Source organism: Cetorhinus maximus, chromosome 28, assembly GCF_964194155.1.
Source record: "Cetorhinus maximus chromosome 28, sCetMax3.hap1.1, whole genome shotgun sequence".
NCBI lineage: Eukaryota > Metazoa > Chordata > Chondrichthyes > Lamniformes > Cetorhinidae > Cetorhinus > Cetorhinus maximus.
In genome coordinates this window covers 13,827,866-13,848,794 of record NC_135906.1, presented here as the reverse complement: position 1 = coordinate 13,848,794, position 20,929 = coordinate 13,827,866, and the positions used below count along the sequence as shown (strand labels likewise).

Genomic DNA, 20,929 nt, shown 5'->3' with positions numbered 1-20,929 from the left:
TACCGGTCAAGGGCTGACTGGACGCGATGTTTCATGCAGTAATATGTGAGGGGCCTAGTGGGAGTGGATAGGAAGGACCTATTTCCCTTAGCAGAGAGGTCGATAGGCCGAGGGCCTAGATTTAAACTAATTGGTGGGAGGATTAGAGGGGAGTTGAGGAGAAATGTTTTCACCCAGAGGGAGGTGGGAGTCTGGAACTTGCTGTCTAAAGGGTGGTAGAGACTGAAACCCTTTTAAATTAAAAAAAAAGACACACACTTGGAATATGCACTTCCAGCTCTGAATTTACAAGGCTAGGGGCCAAGCGTTGGAAAGTGGGGTTAGGCAGCTCAGCTCTTTTTGGATGGCACAGGCACGATGGGTCAAATGGCTTCCTTCTGTGCCTTAAATAGGATACAGATGACTTAGTCACAACTTGTTGGCTTAAAGTCATGTTCTTACTGACCCTGATGGTGCCCTGCATAATGGACACTGGCCTTCAACCAAGTTCCTCAACAATTTTTTTTAAGTTCAATAAACTAAAAGATTGTGTGTGTGTGTTTTTATTTTAATCATTTGTGACTTGAAGGATTTATGGGGAATACCCAGAGAGATGAAGGGGGAGAAATGGGAGCAACTCATGGATTACTGTTTTGTTCCTGCAGCTAGAAATTTGAGAATAACTAATACATATTAAAGTGGGCCGGCAGACAGCCCAGGCGTTGGACGCTGGGCTCTAACAACCTACCCCGATGTAAAGTTAGTGTACGAGTGGGTAGAGCATATACCTCCACCTAGTGGGTTGTGGTCTTGAGTGGCCTAGCCAGCAGTCCTCCAAGGAGGGAACTGGAGGCTGCTCAACATAGTGACTGCAAAACTTCTTAAAAGAGTTTGAATTTTGTGGAGGCTGATGGAGGAACGCAGCATGATAAAATGATCATGGGAGTCTCAGAATTGTTGTAAAAGCCCCAGCTCAGTCTGATCAATGGGCTTGAAAAAAAGACTTGCCTTACAATGCCTTTCACAATATCATGACTTCCCAAAATGAAGTGCTTTTTGAAGTGTATTGCAATGTACGAAGTGTGGTAAACCAACTTGCGCACAGCAAGCTCCCACAAAGAGCAATGTGACGATGGCCAGGTGACCTATGTTGGGAAGTAAAATGATGGCCGCACCACCAGAGAGACCTCTCCTTGCTCATCTTCAAAACAGAACCGTGGGACTGTTTACGTTTGCCTGAAATGTCTCATGCAAAAGACAGCACTCGCAACAGTGCAGCACTCCTCAGCGCTGCACTGGGAGCGTCAGTCAAAATCTTGGGCTCAACTTTCAGGCGTGGGATTTGAACTCATAACCTTCTAATTCAGAGGCAAATGTGCGACCACTGAACACAACTGATGTAACCTACATCACTATACAAACATCACACTACGTAGTTGACTCTCAGTCAACTGCTACCAAGTTCAATAGCAAGAAGGAAATTGGAAGCACTATCAGCTCAGGGGTGGGTACCATTCAAGGGGAACAACTCATTGGTTCACGAGGGATGGATTGTGAATGCTGGCCTTGCAGTATTATCCAAACTCAGAAAAATAAACAAACAGGATCTCCCCAGATTCTCCTGGGAATCTTGTGTTCTTACTAACATCTGGTCTCTGCAGGGAAAAGCATGATGTGGGCATTAAATTAGGAGAAATATTTAACGCTCTGGCAGTTTAGAAAAAAAGCAGCGTTCTTGGGATGGGCATCGCTGGCAAGGCCAGCAGTTATTGCCCATCCCTAGTTGCCCTTGAGAAGGTGGTAGTGAGCCGCCTTTTTGAACTGTTGTAGTCTGTACAGTGAAGGTGCCCGCACAGCAATGTCAGGGGAGAAGTCCTAGGGTTTTGACCCTGCATATTAGTTGACCTGGATAGTAAGGGAATATTATGCTGATGACAACTATCCAAGGTTATTTTTGGATGAAGTACTGGATAGTAACCGGCACCACTGAGTGAACTCCCATTAAGGGCTCCGACACGGGGAGGGGAAGAAATTGGTGACAGAAATAAAGCACAGGGAAAGCTTATTTATAATTGTCATGAATTGCAGATTACAACCACAAATTACTTACGGGCATATTGAACTTTTTAAGGAAGGCCTGTGTGTTTTTAAAGAAATACGAGCAAAGACACTGAGTAAAAGATGGCTGATAATGTACAGTGATTGCATTCTGGAAAATTCCTGTGTGGATAATAGCTGTCGGACTGGTCTTGAGAGGACATGGAATGTCGCACATGAAAGATGTCATCACCTTCTTCAAGCAGAGACACTTGAAGGGGAGATGTGAAAGAGCAAAGGACTGAAATTTAATCTCCTGTGGTTGTAAAGACAATGGAGACTGTTTCCCACCTCATCAGATATCCAGATATCCATCTCCTGTTGATTTACATTTCAGGATGTGTAAAAAGTATGAATGCAAATCATGACAATTTCTCCTTTCGGGAATACACAAGAAAAATGGATTAAAAAGCTGGCTGCGTTGGTGTGATAGCAGCAAGAAGAAGAACCAGTCACCCCTGCAGAAGCAGACTAGGTTTCTCTCTCTCTTTCTCTCTCTTGGTTTGCTGGAGTTAAGGCTCAGCAGAAGCTACAGTCAAAAGGAAAAAGGACAGCCTCTTCAGCTACCCTGCAGAACCAAGTGTCACCAACTGACTGTGAATCTGCCAAAGTCAGCACTACTGGAATCACCCAATTTAGCGGCTGCAAGGTACCGCCATCTATGCCTCGTGGAGAAGGCAAGGACTGATTTGTATATTTTTAAACTTTTATTTGGACTCTTAACTTTTCATTTCTGATCTGTGTTATTGTACATTGCTTTTTAACTATTTTTCTCGGGTTTTAGTAAATAATAAACTTACTCTTTCTTTGACTCAAGAAAGTCTGGTTAAATTGGTTCCTTACAAAAATTGAATACATTTGGACTGGGAAAAGGTATCCACGGGGAAAGGATTTTAAAATTAATCTTGTCGCGACCGACCGAGGGTGGGGGTGTTGAGTAAGGAAGGGGAGCCAGCACATTCCTCCTCACCCGGGAGCATAAGAGAATTGGGGTCCCGTTCGGGAATTTAGTGAGTTGGGGGACCTCACTCGGGGGATCGGCCATGGCATCATAAGCACTATGAGAGGCGGAAATCAACTTATTGAACTGACCGTGTGTCTTTAATCTTCGACACTTCGGAGTTAAGGCCAGACAGCTGTTTTCGCAGTATCCAGAGTATGGAAACGAGGAGGGCTGTGTTGACCTGTTAATTTAAATAAACAGCGCTATAAGTTTGAGTCCGTGTTAGGCAGCAGCGGGTATTTTGCACTGTGCATTAGATTAGGATTTGCAGTTGGCAAGAACAAGATCTGAGAAGGAAAAGCACACCCAGAACTCACGCCACTTGCACTTACACACTGTTTGCCTTATTTCATTTCAATTTTTTATCTGAAAATTAGTGGAAGTGGTGCGAACAAATGAGAGAATAGCTACCAGAATGATGCAGCAAACAGGTCCCAAGAAACTCCAGATAAATCCCCTCTCCAATTGGAGCCAGCAGCTGTGAATGAAATAAAAGTTAGACTTAGATGCCAGCGAACACACCCATCCATTAACCCATCTGCTATTCTACTGACTGATTGATAAAATATTGGCTCAAATGTTATCCTGCAGGTGCGTTTGGAGCAGTGGGGTGGGGAGAGGACGTGGCGCTATGGGTGGAAAAATAACACAGGAGTACAGGTTTCCTGAGCATCTTGCAGTTTTTAACTCTTTTCATTTTCGACAGGGAGCGTTCTGTCTGCTAGCTAGCCTCGATTGACAGGCTGGTTGCCTGTCGAACAGAAAAGCCTGTGGCACAAGGCCGCAGCTGAGCTGACAGCAGGTAAGTCTAGTTGATGTGGCGGTGGGGGGGCGGGGTGGGGGGAATGGGTGAGAGATGTTGCCGGGTGTGGGGGAGAAGAGGTAGGATGGGCGGGGGTAGCAGGCAGATCGAGGTGGGTTGGGGTGGTTTACTGGGTAGCTTCATGGGCCAGGGAGAAACGCTCCTGCTCCTTCTGGCCCACAAGCAGAGCTGTAAAGGCATTTACCCTAATGGATTCAGCCCTTCTTGGCTCCATTCACCTGCCGGCTTTCCTGCAGAGCCTGGGAAACCTGGCTGACCGTAGTTCAAAATAGAATCATTGTGAAAATGAAGGCACACAATCTGCTTAAAAGGTTTGAGCCTCCTGCAGGTCGACTAGTCACCCACCACTTGTCCTGCCTCTGTTATTACTGGGTAGGAGGAGGCTTTAAAACCAGTGGGATACCTGTGACAGCTTTTTAACCCTTTAACCACCACGCAAACCCAATCTACCCGTTTTTGGAGATTAAAATTCTGTCTCAATCCTGGAAATTGCTGCTAGTGTAACAGAGGGTGGGTTGGGCAAAGAGTTGCCTTGTTTCTTTTTCCTGGGCTACTAGGAAAATGACTTAACGCTGACCTTTCCGTCAGTCTGTGGGCTAAAACAAAAGTGGGTTAAAACTCCCACACTGGCCTGATTTTGCGTCCAAGTGAATGGGTATCGAGTGAGTTAAAATCAGGCCCAACTGTGTCTGGCCAACGAAAAGGAAACAAACACTGATTTCCGACCAGAAGATCCACATCAGCTTTGTTTTTCCAGCTGGGAAATGGGACAGGCGATGGCTCTGCCACAGTTCAGCAGTGTGGCAGCTGCCCCCTTCCCTTGGCAGCAACTGGACTCACCTTTCCAACATTACTAAGTGCCAAGTGCCCCCCGAGTTCTGTCACCTCTGCTACTCCTGCTCACCTGCAAAAACCTGGTACCCAGGTTGGCTTTGGAGGAGTTTGGCACTCACAACATTTGCATTTATGCAGCAACTTTAATGGAGAAAAGCATCCCAAGATGCTTCACAGGAGCGTAATCAGGACCAAGTGGCGACCAAACTAAAGGGTGGCCAAAAAAAGTGATCAAAAGATGTGGGTCAGCTGGTTGTTAGATAATTTCTGACTCTTTCCTTTCTTCAGCCAGTTATCAACTGCCTAAATGCCGCTTGACGTGGGGCAGCCATCTTTCTCTCCCCACAGGGCACCATGGGCTTTCCGGGGGGGAATCCCCTGCCTGTGTGCTTTGTGGTAGAGGATGGTTGATAGCCTGGTTAGAAAACACAGAACCCCGCCATTGGGTATATACCCTACAGCAGAGTATACAGGTAAAGATGTACAGGTCTGAGGGACAGCTCCTTCTAAAGGCTTTGCTTCACAAAAGGAAGCAGAGGCCCAAGTCATTTCACCTGCTGAAACCCGACTTGTCACTGCCTGGGAAAGTGAAACCTGCCTTTAAGATTTATGCAGCAAGATTACTCCAGACTGACTAATGTTTATCAGTGGCAATCAGTTGTGCACAGATGCATTAAGCAAGTCGCACGCATCTTTGCTCACTATAGCACAGGAGCAGCTATGGGCCATGAAACACCCTGATACTTTCACTACATCCCAAAACACTTCACAGCCAAGTACTTTTAAAAGGTAGTCACTGTTGTCGTGTAGGAAACACAGCAGTCAATTTGCACACAGCAAGCTCCCACAAATAGCAATGTGATCATGACCAGGTAATCTGCTTTAACGATGTTGGTTGCGAATCAAATATTGACTAGAGAAACGGGATAACCTCCTATGCTCTTCTTCAAATGGTGCCATGGCATCTTTTACACGCCCTCGAGAAGGCATTTAAAACGTCACACTTCAAACCGTGCAGCATTTCCTCCAGGCTGCAGTAAAAGAGCATCGCCTCGATTTTGTGCTCAAATCTCTGGAGTGGGACTTGAACCCAAGCCCTTCTAACGTAGAGGCAAAGGTGCTACTCAACGAGCCACACTTGATGCACTGCAAGCTATGTTCTTTGAAAAGCAGGACGGTGTAAGAAATCTGAATCCTAGGTTGGGGGGCAAACCCATGGTTAGACCACATCTGACAGACTGGGAGCACCACTGGCCACCACACCTTAGGGAGGTTATATTGGTCATGGAGAGAGTGCAGCATAGAGTAACCAGGATGATGCCTGAACCCCAAGGATTAAGCTGTGAGGTGAGATTATGCAAACAAGGGGCATATTCCCTGGAATTTAGAAGGTTAAGGGGGTGACTGAATCAAAATTTCAAGATATTAAGCGGAACAGATGTGTTTATAGAGAGAAACTATTTCTACTGGTTGAGAAAGCTAGGACTAGGGGCCATAGTCTGATAATTAGAGCCAGGCTATTCGGGAGTGAAACTAAGAAACACTTTTACACACAAAGGGTTGTAGGAGTTTGGAACTCTTTTCTACAAATGGCAATTGATGTGAGATCAGTTCCTAATTTTAAACCTGAGATTGGAAGGTTTTTGTTAGCCAAAGTTATGAAAGGATTTGGAGCAATGGGGGGGTAAATGGAATTAGTTCAGATCAGCAATGAGCTCACTGAATGGTGGAACAGGCTCAAAGAGCTAAAGGGTCGACTTCTATTCCCATGTTCCCGTGTTCCAGGGTTTTCTGGCAAGTGGCAACATAAGGCGATGCCCCAGCGAGTGAAGTTCTCCCCGTCATGGCCCACCAGCATCTGCCTCTTTAGTTCACCATCTGTGTGTCACCCCAGGGGTCGCCCCTCAGTCTAATAGCCCAGGGTGTGTGTATCCCTACAATAGTGTTTATAAGAGGTTGAATGATGGCCCACAGTGCAGTCCTGGTAACGTTGGGCCCAACATACTGTACAGCCTGTGGGTTCCCCTTTAAACACATCTGGATGACAACAACAGGAAGCGAGGTTACTATGGTTTCCTGATCAGATTTGACGTGTTGCTAACTGCAGCAGATGGGATGAGGGGCCTCGCCTGACAGTTTACTGCGGGGCACAATAATGTAAGAAGGGGCCAAAGTTCCTGAGCCTGCAGCTCTCACGTGCTTCCCTGTTTCAGGTCTTCCTCTCCAAGGGTTTCCGAGCGCTTTGTCCTCACACTCGGTGGAAGGTCAGGGGCTTGACGGGACCATCACCGCCGCCCGTCACAGCTCTTGGCCTCGGCCGCTTTGGATTGCCCTCCCGCAGAATCATACAGCACACGGGAAGGCCATTCGACCCATTGTGCCAGTGCCAGCCCTTTGAAAGGGTTATTTCGATCAGACTCGCTCTGAACATTCCCCATCGCCCTGCAACGTTTTTCCTTCTCAAATATTTGTCCAATTTCCTTCTGGAAGTTATTATTGGACCTGCATCCAGCACCCGTTCAGGCAGCGCCTGAACAATACGTCATCTATTTGTTTTTCTGCATGTTGTTTCTGGTTCTTTTCCAATTACCTTAAAACTCTGGTCACCAACCTTTCTGCCACTGGAAACAGTTTCTCCCTATTTGCCCTATCAAAGCCCTGCAGGATTTTGAATACTGTACCAAAACTACTTCAGTTTCTCTGCTCTAAGCAGCTCTTCACGTAACTCCTTCAACATGAATACAGCAGTGAAAAAAAATAGCTTTGACTATGATGACAGTAGCACTGGTTACTTCCCAAAGGGAAAGTACTGCTACTGGGAAAGAGAATTCCAGATCTCCACCACCCTTTACGTGGAAAACTGCTTCCCTGTTTCCCTCCTAAACAGCCTGGCTTTGATTTCAAGGCTGCGTCCCCTTGTTCTGGACTTCCCTACCGGAGGAAATTATTTCCCCGTATCCACAGAGTCCTTACATTGGCCGGGATTTTCCAGTCCCACCCGGGGGGGTGGTGGAATCATTGTGGGCGGGGCGTAAAATTTGGCGGATCTGCCAAAAGCCCATTGACTTCGGGCGGGAATTTCCAGGCCTGCAGCTGATGGGACTGGAAAACCCCGGCCGTTATTTGAAATACTTCAACCAGATCGCTCCTCAACTCTTCGAGATTAAGGCCAACATTCCATTAGCCTTCCTGGTTACTTTTTTTTGTGCCCCTGTGATTAGTGATTTGGATACCTGGGCCATTAACTAAAGGTGTTAAAATTTTATTTAACTTCTTTAAACATTTTTATTCTAGTTACAAATGTTTTTAAATTACAATATCTCTGAAGTATAATCATGTCCTCATTTATGACAGTTGTGGACAGCCCATGAGAAATTAATGGGCTCTCCATTTTGTCTCCCATTGCACTGCTTTGGGGAGCAAGTGGAGAATTAGGGTGCCCATCATAGGGATGGCATTGAGGGCACTCTCCTGCCCCTACTCCTGGTAACACACCTTCCTGTCTGCAAAGGCAGGCGAGTTTCACTGGGACCCTCGGCAATACTTTCTCGGAGATCCCTGTCTGTGTCCCTCCAACGCTGACCTCTTGCGAGAGACTTGACAGGGTAGACACTGAGAGGTTCCTTCCCCTGGCTGGGGAATCTAGAACACAGTTGCGAGGGGGTTGGGGCAGGGTGTCAGGATAAGGGGGCTGATCATTTAGGGCCGAGATGAGGAGAAATGTCTTCACTCAGAGGATTGTGAATTTGTGGAGATCTCTACCCCGGAGGGTGATTCATGAGGGATGCTTCATGGTTGAATATATTTAAGACTGTGATGTGCCGATTTTTGGCCTCTCAGAGAATCAAGGGATATGGGGAGTGGGCAGGAAAGTGGAGTTAAATCCACTGATCGTATTGAATGGCAGAACAGGCTCAACGTGTCGCATGGTCCACTCCTGCTCTTATTTCTTATGTTCTTACATCCCTAATTTCAAACGCTCCATCATTGGCAGCTGTGCCATCATCTATGTGGGCCCTAAGCTCTGAACTCCCCCCTCTAAATATCTCCGCCTCTCTCGTCTCCTGTAAAATGCTCCTTAAGAACTACCTCTTTGGCAAAGCCTTTGGGGAGACAGCGGCATAGTGGTAATGTCACTGGACTAGTAATCCAGAGGCCCAGGCTAATGTTCTGGGAACATAGCTGATAGCTGGTGGAATTTGAATTCAGTTAATAAATCTGGAATATAAAGCTCGTCTCAGTGATAGCGACCACGAACTATCATCGATTGTCACAAAAACCCATCTGGTTCACTAATCCCCTTTCGGGAATGAAATCTGCTGTCCTTACCTGGTCTGGCCTACATGTGACTCCAGATCCACAGCAATGTGGTTGACTCTTAAATGCTCTCTGAACAAAAACAATAAATGCTGGTCTAGCCAGTGACACCCACATCCCATGAATGAACTACACTAAAAAGTGCTACATAAATGAAAGTTGTTGATGTCAGAAGAGCCAAGGAAAGTTACTCGAGCTTATGGAAGTAAGTGATCTCAGAATTCAGGACTCAGGAAGGGGGTATGGTTGCTCGCAAAACAGCAGTGAGTGAATTTCAGATCTTAGAATGTGCAGAGATCCAAGAGACTGGTTATATAAACACAAGCTGAACCTACCCAACCTGTTCACAGGGAGCTAACCACAGCCACAATAACAGAATACAAGAGCCGGTCTACTAATAAACAAAAGAATGGGCCAGGCCAAAACTACAACCCTTAAACACAAAACCACCAAGCAGTCAAAACAACAAATCCACTCCCCCAATAATGTGTGGCTGAGCCATGTAAGAACCACATTATAGTCTAAGCTATCCACAACTGTGCTCGAGTTGTTCATTAACGAACTCTGCAAACGGGTTTCAAACATCTTGCAGTTGAAATCTGAAGTTTTGAGTTTTTAAATCTTTGAGGAAATAGTTAAGACCATAAGATGTAGGAGCAGAAGTAGGCCATTCGGCCTATTGAGTCTGCGCCGCCATTCAATGAGATCATGACTGATCTGATAATCTTCAACTCCACTTTCCTGCCTTTTCCCCATAACCCTTGATTCCTTTACTGATTACAAATCTGTCTATCTCAGCCTTTATTATACTTAACGACCCAGTTTCTACAGGTCTCTGCAGTAAAGAGTTCCACAGATTGACTACCCTCTGAGAGAAGAAATTCCTCCTCATCTCTGTCTTAAATGGGCTGAGATTATGCCCTTTGGTTCTAGGCTCTCCCACAAGGGGAAACAACCTCTCAGCCTGTCAAAGCCCCCTAAGAATCTTATATGTTTCAATAAGGTCACCTCTCATTCTTCTAAACTCCAATGGGTACAGGCCCAACCTACTCAACCTCTCCTCATAAGAAAATAAACTTGTATCATTATAAAGTGCAGTGATCCCCCTAACTTCCACCTCAGCAGGGTCCATATTGTTGAAAGCCACCCATGGTTAGTCTTTAACTGGGGGGGGCAGACAGGAAAGTGGAATTGAGACCACAAGCAGATCAGCCACAATCTTATTGAATGGCAGAGAAGGCTCAAAGGGCTGAATGGCCTATTCCTGCTCCTAAGTCCTATGTTCCTAGGAAAAGCTTAATATCCCTCCCTCCTCTTACCCGTGTGCAAGTCATCACAGATCATGTTGACAATGTAAAGAACGCTGACCCATACTGTACATAAGTTTAGATGAAAGGTCACAACCTGAAGCTTTAACTCTGTTTCTCTCTTACAGATGCTGCCAGATCTGCTGAGCATTTCCAGCACTTTCTGTTCTTATTTCTAAATCATTCCCTAGGCTTGGATCAATCCAGGGACGTTTTCATAGGGTGATTTAGAAATCACAGTGCAGGAGGGGGCCATTTTTTTAAATTCATGAGATGTGGGCATCACTGGCAAGACCATTTATTGCCTATCCCTAATTGCTTTTGACCAAGTGGTGGTGAGCCATGCTAAACCATTTGGAGTCAACCACATTGCTGTGGGACTCCAGAAGAGCTGACTGATGGGTAAGGATGGCAGATTTCCTTCCCAAACAGATATTTACAAACCAGATGGGTTTTTTTACAATGCTCAACAGTAGTTGTCATGCTCACCATGACTGAGACTAGCATTCAATTCAATTTCAATACCTGAATTTAAATTCCACCAGCTGGCTGTGATGGCATTTGAGCCGATGTCCTCAGGCCGTTAGCCTGGGTCACTAGTCCAGTGACATTACCACTAACCACCACGTGCTCTGCTCCTTTCTCCTCATCATTCCCATGTTAAACAGCAACAGTAAACCGAGGCTCAGCAGACCATATGTGTTCCTCTGAATCAGAAGATTGTGGGTTCAAATCCGACTCCCAAAACTTGACGGTGTAATGCTAGTGCAGTATAAGGAGTGTTACACTATTGGAGGTGCCGTCTTGTGGGTGAGATGGTCAACTGTGGTTCCATCAGTCTCTGGTGTATCTCAAGGGTTCCACACGGCACTATTTCCAAGCAAGGGCAGGGGAGCTTTCCCTGGTGTGCTGGCCCACATTCCTCCCTCAGGCTACACCAATAACAACACAGGTCACCTGGTCATGACCCCACTGTTTGCTGGAGCTTGCTTGTCAGTCATGTTTTCGACATTACAACCGTGAAAGGTCGGTCTTTCTACGTATCCTCGCCTCTGCTAAGAGCAGTCGGCAAGCGCTGACTGTTCACTCTACAAATGTCTCAGTTGGTAATTGGATCAATTGGGTGACTTGAGGCTGGAAGGTCAGTATTACTCACTGTCTTGATGTTCCAAAGCCACTGGGGTTGATGGCTGCAGAAATTCCCAGCACAACAGCGGGCAGCACATAACCAATCGTGTACAGATGTACATTACTGATAACCGTCACTCGAGAAACTTTAACCTTCCGGAGGTGTCTCACGATGAGAAAAAGGTACAGTCCTTCCAAAAACATCCAGGCAAATGCCACCAGGAAGAGGTAAAACAAAAGTCCTGCTATAATTGCACACCCAATCTGAAAGAAAGGAACAGGATTCCAAGTGTCAACCTCTGCCATGCGGAATGATTCAATCTTTGTAGCGTTTTAATTAAATCATAACGGCCAAGAAAGCAATGCAAAGGTTAAAAGCTTGTTAAGGGTAATTTTAACTCTTGGTAATGGTGTAAAATAGTTGATATCAGAGCTGTGAGATTATACCAATCAGGATAAATTGAACAACACTTCTGATATGTCTTTTTCCACATCTGAGGATTGCCCTACTGTCATTGACAGGGTCCCTCAACTGTGTCCATTCGATTTCACATACTCCTACTCTCACCCCTTCCCCTCCATCCCAGAACCAGGATAAGCCTGCCCTTGTCCTCACCTTCCACCCCACTAGCCTCCATATTCAACGGATCATCCTCTGCCATTTCCACCACATCCAGTGTGAGGCCCCCCCACTATACACACCCTCCCCTTCCCTATCCTTTCGGTGTTCCGAAGGGACTGTTCCCTCTGCAAGTGTCCCGGTCCGGTCCTTAGTCACCTCCAACACCCCGTCCCCTTCCATGAGAGGGTAGGAGATGCTACACCTGTGAATGGCCTTTCTGCGTCGTCACCTATTGAGGCCTGTTTGTGGGTAACTAGCGCCCACTTAAGAGCCTCATCCCGCCTCCATGGAATTAGCCCAACGGCGGGCGGGGGGGCTTGCCATGTGGGGAGCACGACAAGCAAACCCTTGTGGGGTTGCTTATGGGCTCCTGGGCGGCCCTTCGTTCTAGGTGACAGTGCCTAGTTTGAGGGGCCCGGCCCCCCGGGAAGGTCTGGACCCGCTGAGAGCCAATGCTCTGCCCTTGCTGCCAAACCCCCCCCTCCCATGCGGTCCTCCACACCGCCAACCCCCTTATTGCCATCACTCACCCTGAGAGTCCGGGCCCATCCATGATCCTAGGCCTCGGGTGGGTGTTGTACTGGCTGCAGCCACCGCCTCCCCGGCGTTGCTGCCATTCAATAGAGCTGTCGGCCTCTTGATCCCAGGGGAAGACCCACAGTTGGCCTGCCAAGTGCCTGAGTGGCACTTAATTCAGCGGGGCTCTTGGCCGTTCTCTGATCAGCAGGTGAGACACCCACTGCCTCCATTAAATACTGCCCGTATATTGTTCCAATTCTACAACAAGGCACATTTATATAGCTCCTTTAGTGTAGTAAGGTGTCCTTAAGCGCTTCACAGGAGCCGTATCACACAAAATAACACCAAACCACACAAGGAACTGTTGGGATGACTAAAAACTTTGTCAAAGATTTAGGTGCTGAGGAGCATCTTCAAAGGAGGTCAGAGGAGAAAGAAAGGCAGAGAAATTCAGGGAGGAAGCTTTGGAGCTTGGGGCCCACCCCACAAATGGAGGGGGGCGGGGGGCGACACCTTAAGGGCAAAATCTTATCTTACCCCAACCACTCGACTATGGATCGATAAATCAAGGCTGACACTGCAGTGCAGTACTGAGGGAGCTCTGCACTGTTAGAGGTGCCAACTTTTAACGAGATTCCCCCCGCATTTGTCTGCTTGGGGTGGGGGGATATTTAGACAGATGCCTGCTTGGGGTGGGGGGATATTTAGACAGATGCCTGCTTGGGGTGGGGGGATATTTAGACAGATGCCTGCTTGGGGTGGGGGGATATTTAGACAGATGCCGCAGCACTATTTCGAAGAAGGGAAGGGTAGTTCTCTCCTGTGTCCTGGCCAATACTCTATCCATCCCTCAATCAACGTCACAAAAAAGGAAAGCTCAAAATTTTAGGAACCCCAGTAAAAATCAGGAATACTGGCACCAGTAATACTGGAGTTCCATTTTAAGGGACACAAGGCCAGTTCAGGCAGGTTGCACATGTACCCAAGTTATACTGGTTTTCCCGTTATCATGGCGATGGTGGGAATATGTTGTGTGCATGTTGTTTATCGGCTGTGGCATTTCCTACATTACAACAGAGTCTACGCTTCATAAAGTGCTTCAGTATAAACACAAGTCTTTGTTTTCTTTAAGCTACATCAGTATCGAAACAACTCCCCCTTGAGAAGAAAGGACGCTGAGCAAGTGGGGAAGACAGTTTGACTTCAAAGCTCTGCGGTTGCAAGTAGTGGAAAAACAAGGTCACCGATCGTTCGAATGGTCGTGCGGGTTTTGTATTAGACCCAGTTGTTTGGAGAAGTGAGATTATTATTCAGTTTGCTGACGGTAGCTTTTCCTATTCTGTGTTCAGGCTGTGGCGCTGTTTTTTGGTGTCGCTCGTTGGCGGCTGCTGTGTTTGTCTGTACCTTGCTCGTCCTGCTTTCTACCCTTAATATCACCTTTTAGCACATTCCTTAGCTAATATCACCACCGTCAACACCTCTTTGTCCTTTTGTCTGTGACATCTTTTGGTTATCTCCACCTATCACTGGCCCTCTATCCAGCTCTACCTGTCCCACCCCCCCCTTAAACCAGCTTATATTTCACCTCTTTTCTCTATTTCCTTAGTTCTGTTGAAGGGTCATACGGACTCGAAACGTTAACTGTGTTCCTCTCCGCAGATGCTGCCAGACCTGCTGAGTTTTTCCAGGTATTTTTATTTTTGTTTTGGATTTCCAGCACCTGCAGTTTTTTTGCTTTTATCAGAGTGTTTGTCTCTGGTATGTTATGTTCTGGTATTAATTAGTTGCAGTTTGCTTGCATCGTATCTACCAGATACCCTTGCAGGGCCTAATGTGGTGCTCGAGGCTGCGATTTTTCAGGCCTTTTCCTCCTGCCATTGTCCTCCTGACAACTGTTTCTGCAAAGCCCCACGTGTGTAGCGAGTGGACGAGGGGAGTTCCACACTCTGCCCTGCCTGCCGAACCATGAACCCAGGGCCATTTCAGTTCCTTGGCCAGGCCTGAACTCTGCCCAAACACACCGTAAATGGTGTGAAGGTAAACCTGGCTGGACCTGAGAGGGAAAGGTCCCTCAACAGCCAGGTACGTGAATCAGGACTGGCCGACAGGGATCACCATCGGGCCCATGATTTAGAAGTGGAGCCTGGTGTTATTCTGGTCCTTCTCCCTATGGTATTGGGGTTTCTTAGCAACAGGCACTGGCTTCAAGACCTCACAACATTAAGTTAAAATTGAGCCGGAGTCCAATTTGCCCGACTTTTAAAGCTCAATGAGTTCCTCGCCTGCCCATATTTTAACCGTCGCCATGCCCAGTTCTCACCAGGGAATGGGGAGTTTCAAATTGGGTTATTTGGTAGTTTTTCTGGTTATTTGGTAGCTTTATTGTTCTGTTTCACTGTTATTGCTGTCTTGACTTTCTTTGCAACTGGTTCCTTCCAAGCAACATCTGGCGACCTTTGCGACCCGTGGAAAGAAGGTCAACGATGCTCTCTACAAGTGGGCCTCCATTTCCTTCTCAGTGGAACCGGATAGACAATAGACGACTATCCAATTCGACAGATGTGCATGCTCCCTGCAGGGCAGAGATACAGCGCTCATATGAGAACCCCCTCAGTTTAATGAACAGGAAAGGATTTCTCTCAGTTAATGTGTAGCTAGTGGGTGACTTCAACCCTTCTCACTCATGCCCAATTCCTTGAAAGTTATTTTAATGTTCCCTGCCATCGTACAACCCTAAAACGTTAAGGGAGAAATGAGAAACCTGCATAACACCATTATCCAGCAAAGTCATTCACCTGTTATATAAAGCAGCCTGACAGCACAAAAGCAATGGAGAGGTGATGGTGTGATAGAGCTGGGTGTCTTCCATGCACAAGTGAGTTTCAGCCTGCAAATCCTTTGGCTCGAAGGGCCAAGTGGCCTACTTCAGCTCCTGTTTCTTATGATCTTATGTGGAAATTGATCCAATGTCTTTGGATGATGCCACCAAGGGCACCATGTCAATGCCAAGTGGTAAGAGTGGGAGAGGTTCCTGGTCAGCCATTTGATGGAAAAAATGTTGGAGCCTCTGCCATCACTATCCATAGCCCCAGGCTACAACAAGCAGGCGCCTGTTACCATAGCAACTCGGACCCCCTGAGTGAACTGTAACTCACCACCATCCACTCTATCTAGGCCCCTCATAATTTTAATTGTTGATTAAATCTCCCCTCAGCTTCTTCTGTTCCAAAGAAAAACAAACGCAGCCTATCCCAAAATAAAAACATTAACTGCTGGGAAAAAGCAGCAGGTCCGGCAGCATCTGCGGAGAGAGAGGCAAAGCTAAGGTTTCGAGCGTAATATGACTCATCTTCGGAACTGTCTATCCAATCTCTCCTCAGAGCTAAAATTCTCCATTCCTGGCAACATCCTTGTAAATTACTTCTGTAACATCCTTCCCATAATGCAGTGACCAGATCAGTACACAGTACTCGAGCTGTGGTATAACTAGTGTTTTATACAGTTCTAGCATAACCACCCTGCTCTTATACTCTAGGCCTTGACTAATAAAGGAAAGTAATCCATGTGCTTTTTAACCTTCTTGTGTAACTGTTCTGCTACCTTGTGGAATCTTAGACATGCACGCCAAGTTTCACCTCTACACTTTTCAGTATCCTACCATTTATTGTGTAATCCCTTGCCCTGTGCGTACTTCCCAATGCATTACCTCACACTTCCCCAGATTGAATTCCATTTGCCACGTTTATTTGCCCATCTGACTTCATTGATGCCATCTTGCCATCGACAGGTTTTACTCTCACAGTCAAATACACGGCCAATTTCACATCATCTGAAAACTTTTAAACGACGGCCCCTACATTTCAGTCTAAGTCATTGATTTATACCAATGAACAGCAAGGGATCCAAGCCTTGTGGAGCCCCACTACAGACAACCTTCCACTTGCAAGAACACAGTTGATCATAACTGAACCAATTTTACATCAAAAGACATCTTTGAATGACGTCTCTGTCAATCTCTCCCCCGTATCCCTGACCTTTATTTTGCTCCACCACCCCCCCTTAAACAGTATAAAATCCATCACATTTCTCCTTCTCTTCAGCTCTGAAGAAGAGCCACATGGACTCGAAACGTTAACTCTGTTTCTCTCTCCAAAGAGGCTGCCAGACCCGCTGAGTTTTTTTCCAGCATTTTCTGCTTTTATTTCAGATTTGCAGCATTGGCAGTATTTTGCTTTTTTTTTAAAATCAATTTTGAATCAAACTTGCCACTTTCCCTTGGATCCCATGGGCTTTTAGTTTCAGAGTGCTTTCCTGGTCCCTGCACAGCATCCAGCGAAACTATCAATAGCTGACCCACTGTTAACGCTGGTTAAAGGGTGGGCCAATGAGTTCTGATTGGAGTTCCTCACCTTATTATCTGTCCTGGAAATCCCCGTTATGAACAGTAGCAGTGCCAGGAAGAGGCTCAGGGACAGGTTCAGGTGAATGGTCCGAGTCTCCTGCTGGATGGAACGGCAGAAGGCAAAGGTGATGACGGAAATCCCGAGACAGATGAGTGATAAGCCGACTCCAACGAAACTGATTATGTGAAGGAAAAATCCATCCTGCAAAAGAAAAGAGCAACAACAGCCCTGACTCATACCAGAAGCGTGTGCAGAATGTACAACAACTAGGAATTCAAAGCCCTTTCCGGATGCATTGAATTGGCTGAGTTAGACGGAGTTTTGATCTACAAGGCAGTCAAGGGTTATGGAGGGGGGTGGGCAGACAGGAGTTATGGCCACTATCTAATCAGCCATGATCTTACTGAATGGCAGAGCAGGCTCAAGAGGACGAATGGTCCTGCTCCTGTTTCTTATGATCCAGAGGCAACGGTGAAAGGGATGGGAAGTGAATCCGTTGCTCAAGATGCTCCGGCTATAACTGGATGGATAAGAGTGGAACCAATAAAGGTCGTTGCGCTGGGCAATGGAGGAGACACATTGGGAGAGGATGGTGTGGTCAATTTTGCAGAAAGGTCGAAGGTCACAGTCACAAAACATGACCATTTTGGTTTTAAGGCAGGAAGGCCCTTTTAGAGAGATTCAAACAGGGTGTTGGGAGAAAGATGGCCACAGAGGTGAGATGATAGGCAGTTTTAACAATGTAGGAACGGATCTATTTCTGATGTCTTCTGGCATCAATCAGCTGGGAATCAGGCATAGCTCAATGGGTAGCAATTTCACCTCTGAGTCAGCTGATTGTAAGTTCAAGTCCCACACCAGGACTGAGCATATAAATCTAGACTAGAGTTCCCACTACAGTTTGGGGGGAGTGCTGCAGTGTCAAAGGTGCTGCTTTTCAAGCGAGACATTAAAGTAGGCCTCGTCTGCTCTCTCAGGTGGATGTAAAAGATTTGATGACAACATTCAATGAAGAGCAGAGAAGCTCTTCCTAGTTCCTGGCCAATACTTATCCCTCAAATAGCAAAAGTAAAACACCAGTCATTTGGCACATTTGCTGTTTGTGAGATCTTGTTGTGTGCAAATTGGTTGCAACACTTCCTGTATTACAAGATTGTAAAAAACTTAAAAATACTACATTGGTTGTTAGGCAGTTTGGAATGCCGTGAAAGGTGCTATTACTGGAAATCTTTCTCTCTTTATCAGAAATGTTGATGGGATGGAGGAGGAAGGGAACACTACATCCATCCATCCCCTCCATTTTGACGTCCCTTTGGTGATGGGATGAGTGCGAGGTTGGTCTCCCCTGAAATCTCAGCAGTTCTGCCTGTCGATCATACAGCCAGTGGAGGGCACCTTCAAACCTACCTCTATAACCATACCGATGGTCACCTGACACAATACACCTGCAAATGGGCCTTGCAATGCTGTAAGCATTTGGAAAGCAATCCGAGAAACATTGATTGCCATTGGAATATTGGGGAAAAAAAACACATGAAGGGAGCAGGGATCACTTGGAAGTCTGCTGAACACATTTGAGAGTCTGGCCTGCAGGTGCCCTAGAATTCCATCAGCCAAATGAGTAGATATCCCATGGATGTCACAAGGCCAAATGAGTAGATGTCCCATGGGTGTCACAAGGCCAAATGAGTAGATATCCCATGGATGTCACAAGGAAGCAGCCTAGTCATCCCATTATGGGAATTATCCCAACCCTAACTTTTGGGACAAAGAAAAGGGCCTGTCCCACTGCTCTTCAGGCAGCCAATACAGATGTCTTATTTTTTGCTCTTTCATGAGATGTGGGCATCACTGGCAAGGCCAGCATTTGTTGCCCATCCATAACTGCTTTGATCCGAGTGGCTTGCTAGACCATTTCGGGGGACAGTAAAGAAGAGACTACTTTACTGTGGGTCTGGAGTCACATGTAGGCCAGACCTGGCAAGGATGGCAGATTTCCTTCCCTACAGGGCATTGGTGAATCAGATGGGTTTTTACAACAACCAGTACTGAGACTAGCTTTCAATTCCAGATTTTAAAAAAAATAATTGAATTCAATTCCACCAGCTGCCATGTTGGTATTTGAGCCCCTGTCCCTAGAGCCTGAGCCTCTGGATTACTAGTGTAGTGACATTACTGCTATACCACCATCTCCCCTAGCCTACATTTCTGTTACAGGATGCCAAATGCATAAACCCTATACATCACAAAGAATGCATGTTCAGAGAGCACGAGAACCTTGTTTGGCCCAAAGGAAATTGCGTCTCAACCATGACTGGATGGTGGAGAAGGAGCGTGACAAAAAGTACACCATGGAGGGATTGAGAGAGATGGTGGCAAAGTTGACCTATGTGTTGTCAACGTACAAGTGGATCTTTGGAATTCTCTTCCCCAGAGAGTAGTGGAGGCTGGGCCATTGAATACGTTCAAGGTTGAGTTAGACGGATTACATTGGAGTTAAGAGTTGTTGGGGGGGGAAATGGACTTGAAATCATTATCAGATCAGCCACGATGAATGGTGGAGCAGACTCAAGGGGCTGAATGGCCTACTCTTGCTCCTATTTCTTATGATCTTATGTGGAAACTGATCTTGTGTCTTTGGGTGATGCCACCAAGGGACAACATGTAGATCAAGAAGTGCAGGGACCAAGGGTAGATCCTTAGGAGACTAAGAGGCAATGGTGAATGGAATGGGAAGTGAAGCCATTGCTTGCAGTGGACTGGCTATGGTGGGTTACGAGTGGAACCAAGTCAAGGCCATTGAGCTGGGTAATGCAGGAAGCGTGTCGGAAGAGGAGGGAACAGTATCAAAGGTTGCGGAAAGGTCGAGGGGTCTCAGTTGCAAAATGCCTTTGCCTCCGACTATTTTGGCTTTTGAGACAGCAAAACACTTTGCGAGATCAAAACAGGATGTTGCGAGAAAGATGGCCACAGAAGTGAGATGATAGGGAGTTTCGACATCCAGCAATAATTTGCATGTCCAGAGAGGTCGGGGTAGGCGTTTAGAATTGGGGCACACACTGATGGCAGTTTTGAAAGGGTGGGAGACAGTAGTTGAGGATAAGGAACTATTTACAATGCCAGATAGCATGATGGGACAGGAATGGAAGCTGGGGGAAATGGGGAAATGGACTTGAAATCATTATCAGATCAGCCACGATGAATGGTGGAGCAGACTCAAGGGGCTGAACGGCCTACTCTTACTCCTATTTCTTATGATCTTATGTGGAAACTGATCTTGTGTCTTTGGGTGATGCCACCAAGGGGCAGCATGTAGATCAAGAAGTGCAGGGACCAAGGGTAGATCCTTAGGAGACTAAGAGGCAATGGTGAATGGAATGGGAAGTGAAGCCATTGCTTGCAGTGGACTGGCTATGGTGGGTTACGAGTGGAACCAAGTCAAGGCCATTGAGCTGGGTAATGCAGGAAGCGTGTCGGAAGAGGAGGGTGTGGCCAACAGTATCAAAGGTTGCGGAAAGGTTGAGGGGTCTCAGTTGCAAAATGCCTTTGCCTCCGACTATTTTGGCTTTTGAGACAGCAAAACACTTTGCGAGATCAAAACAGGATGTTGCGAGAAAGATGGCCACAGAAGTGAGATGATAGGGAGTTTCGACATCCAGCAATAATTTGCATGTCCAGAGAGGTCGGGGTAGGCGTTTAGAATTGGGGCACACACTGATGGCAGTTTTGAAAGGGTGGGAGACAGTAGTTGAGGATAAGGAACTATTTACAATGCCAGATAGCATGATGGGACAGGAATGGAAGCTAACACTGGCATTTTCCAAATTTCCAAATCTCTAGGCTTCAGTGAGTGTGAAATCAAAGCACAAATAGAACTAAGTTGCTTGAGAACTTGTA

The 20,929-nt window shown here is 46.5% G+C and overlaps 1 protein-coding gene across 1 annotated transcript in view; it reads right to left on the bottom strand.

Moving 5' to 3' along the window:
* LOC144668762 (adhesion G protein-coupled receptor E3-like) overlaps nucleotides 1–20,929 on the bottom strand; it is a 57,673-nt gene that overhangs the window by 5,765 nt on the left and 30,979 nt on the right. Inside the window, exons 9-12 of the mRNA XM_078531092.1 lie at nucleotides 17,039–17,233; nucleotides 11,517–11,752; nucleotides 3,491–3,557; nucleotides 3,169–3,260 (exon numbers count right to left, since the gene is read on the bottom strand). Coding sequence (XP_078387218.1) covers nucleotides 3,169–3,260; nucleotides 3,491–3,557; nucleotides 11,517–11,752; nucleotides 17,039–17,233 — 590 coding nt within the window. The remainder of the gene's footprint in view (nucleotides 1–3,168; nucleotides 3,261–3,490; nucleotides 3,558–11,516; nucleotides 11,753–17,038; nucleotides 17,234–20,929) is intronic.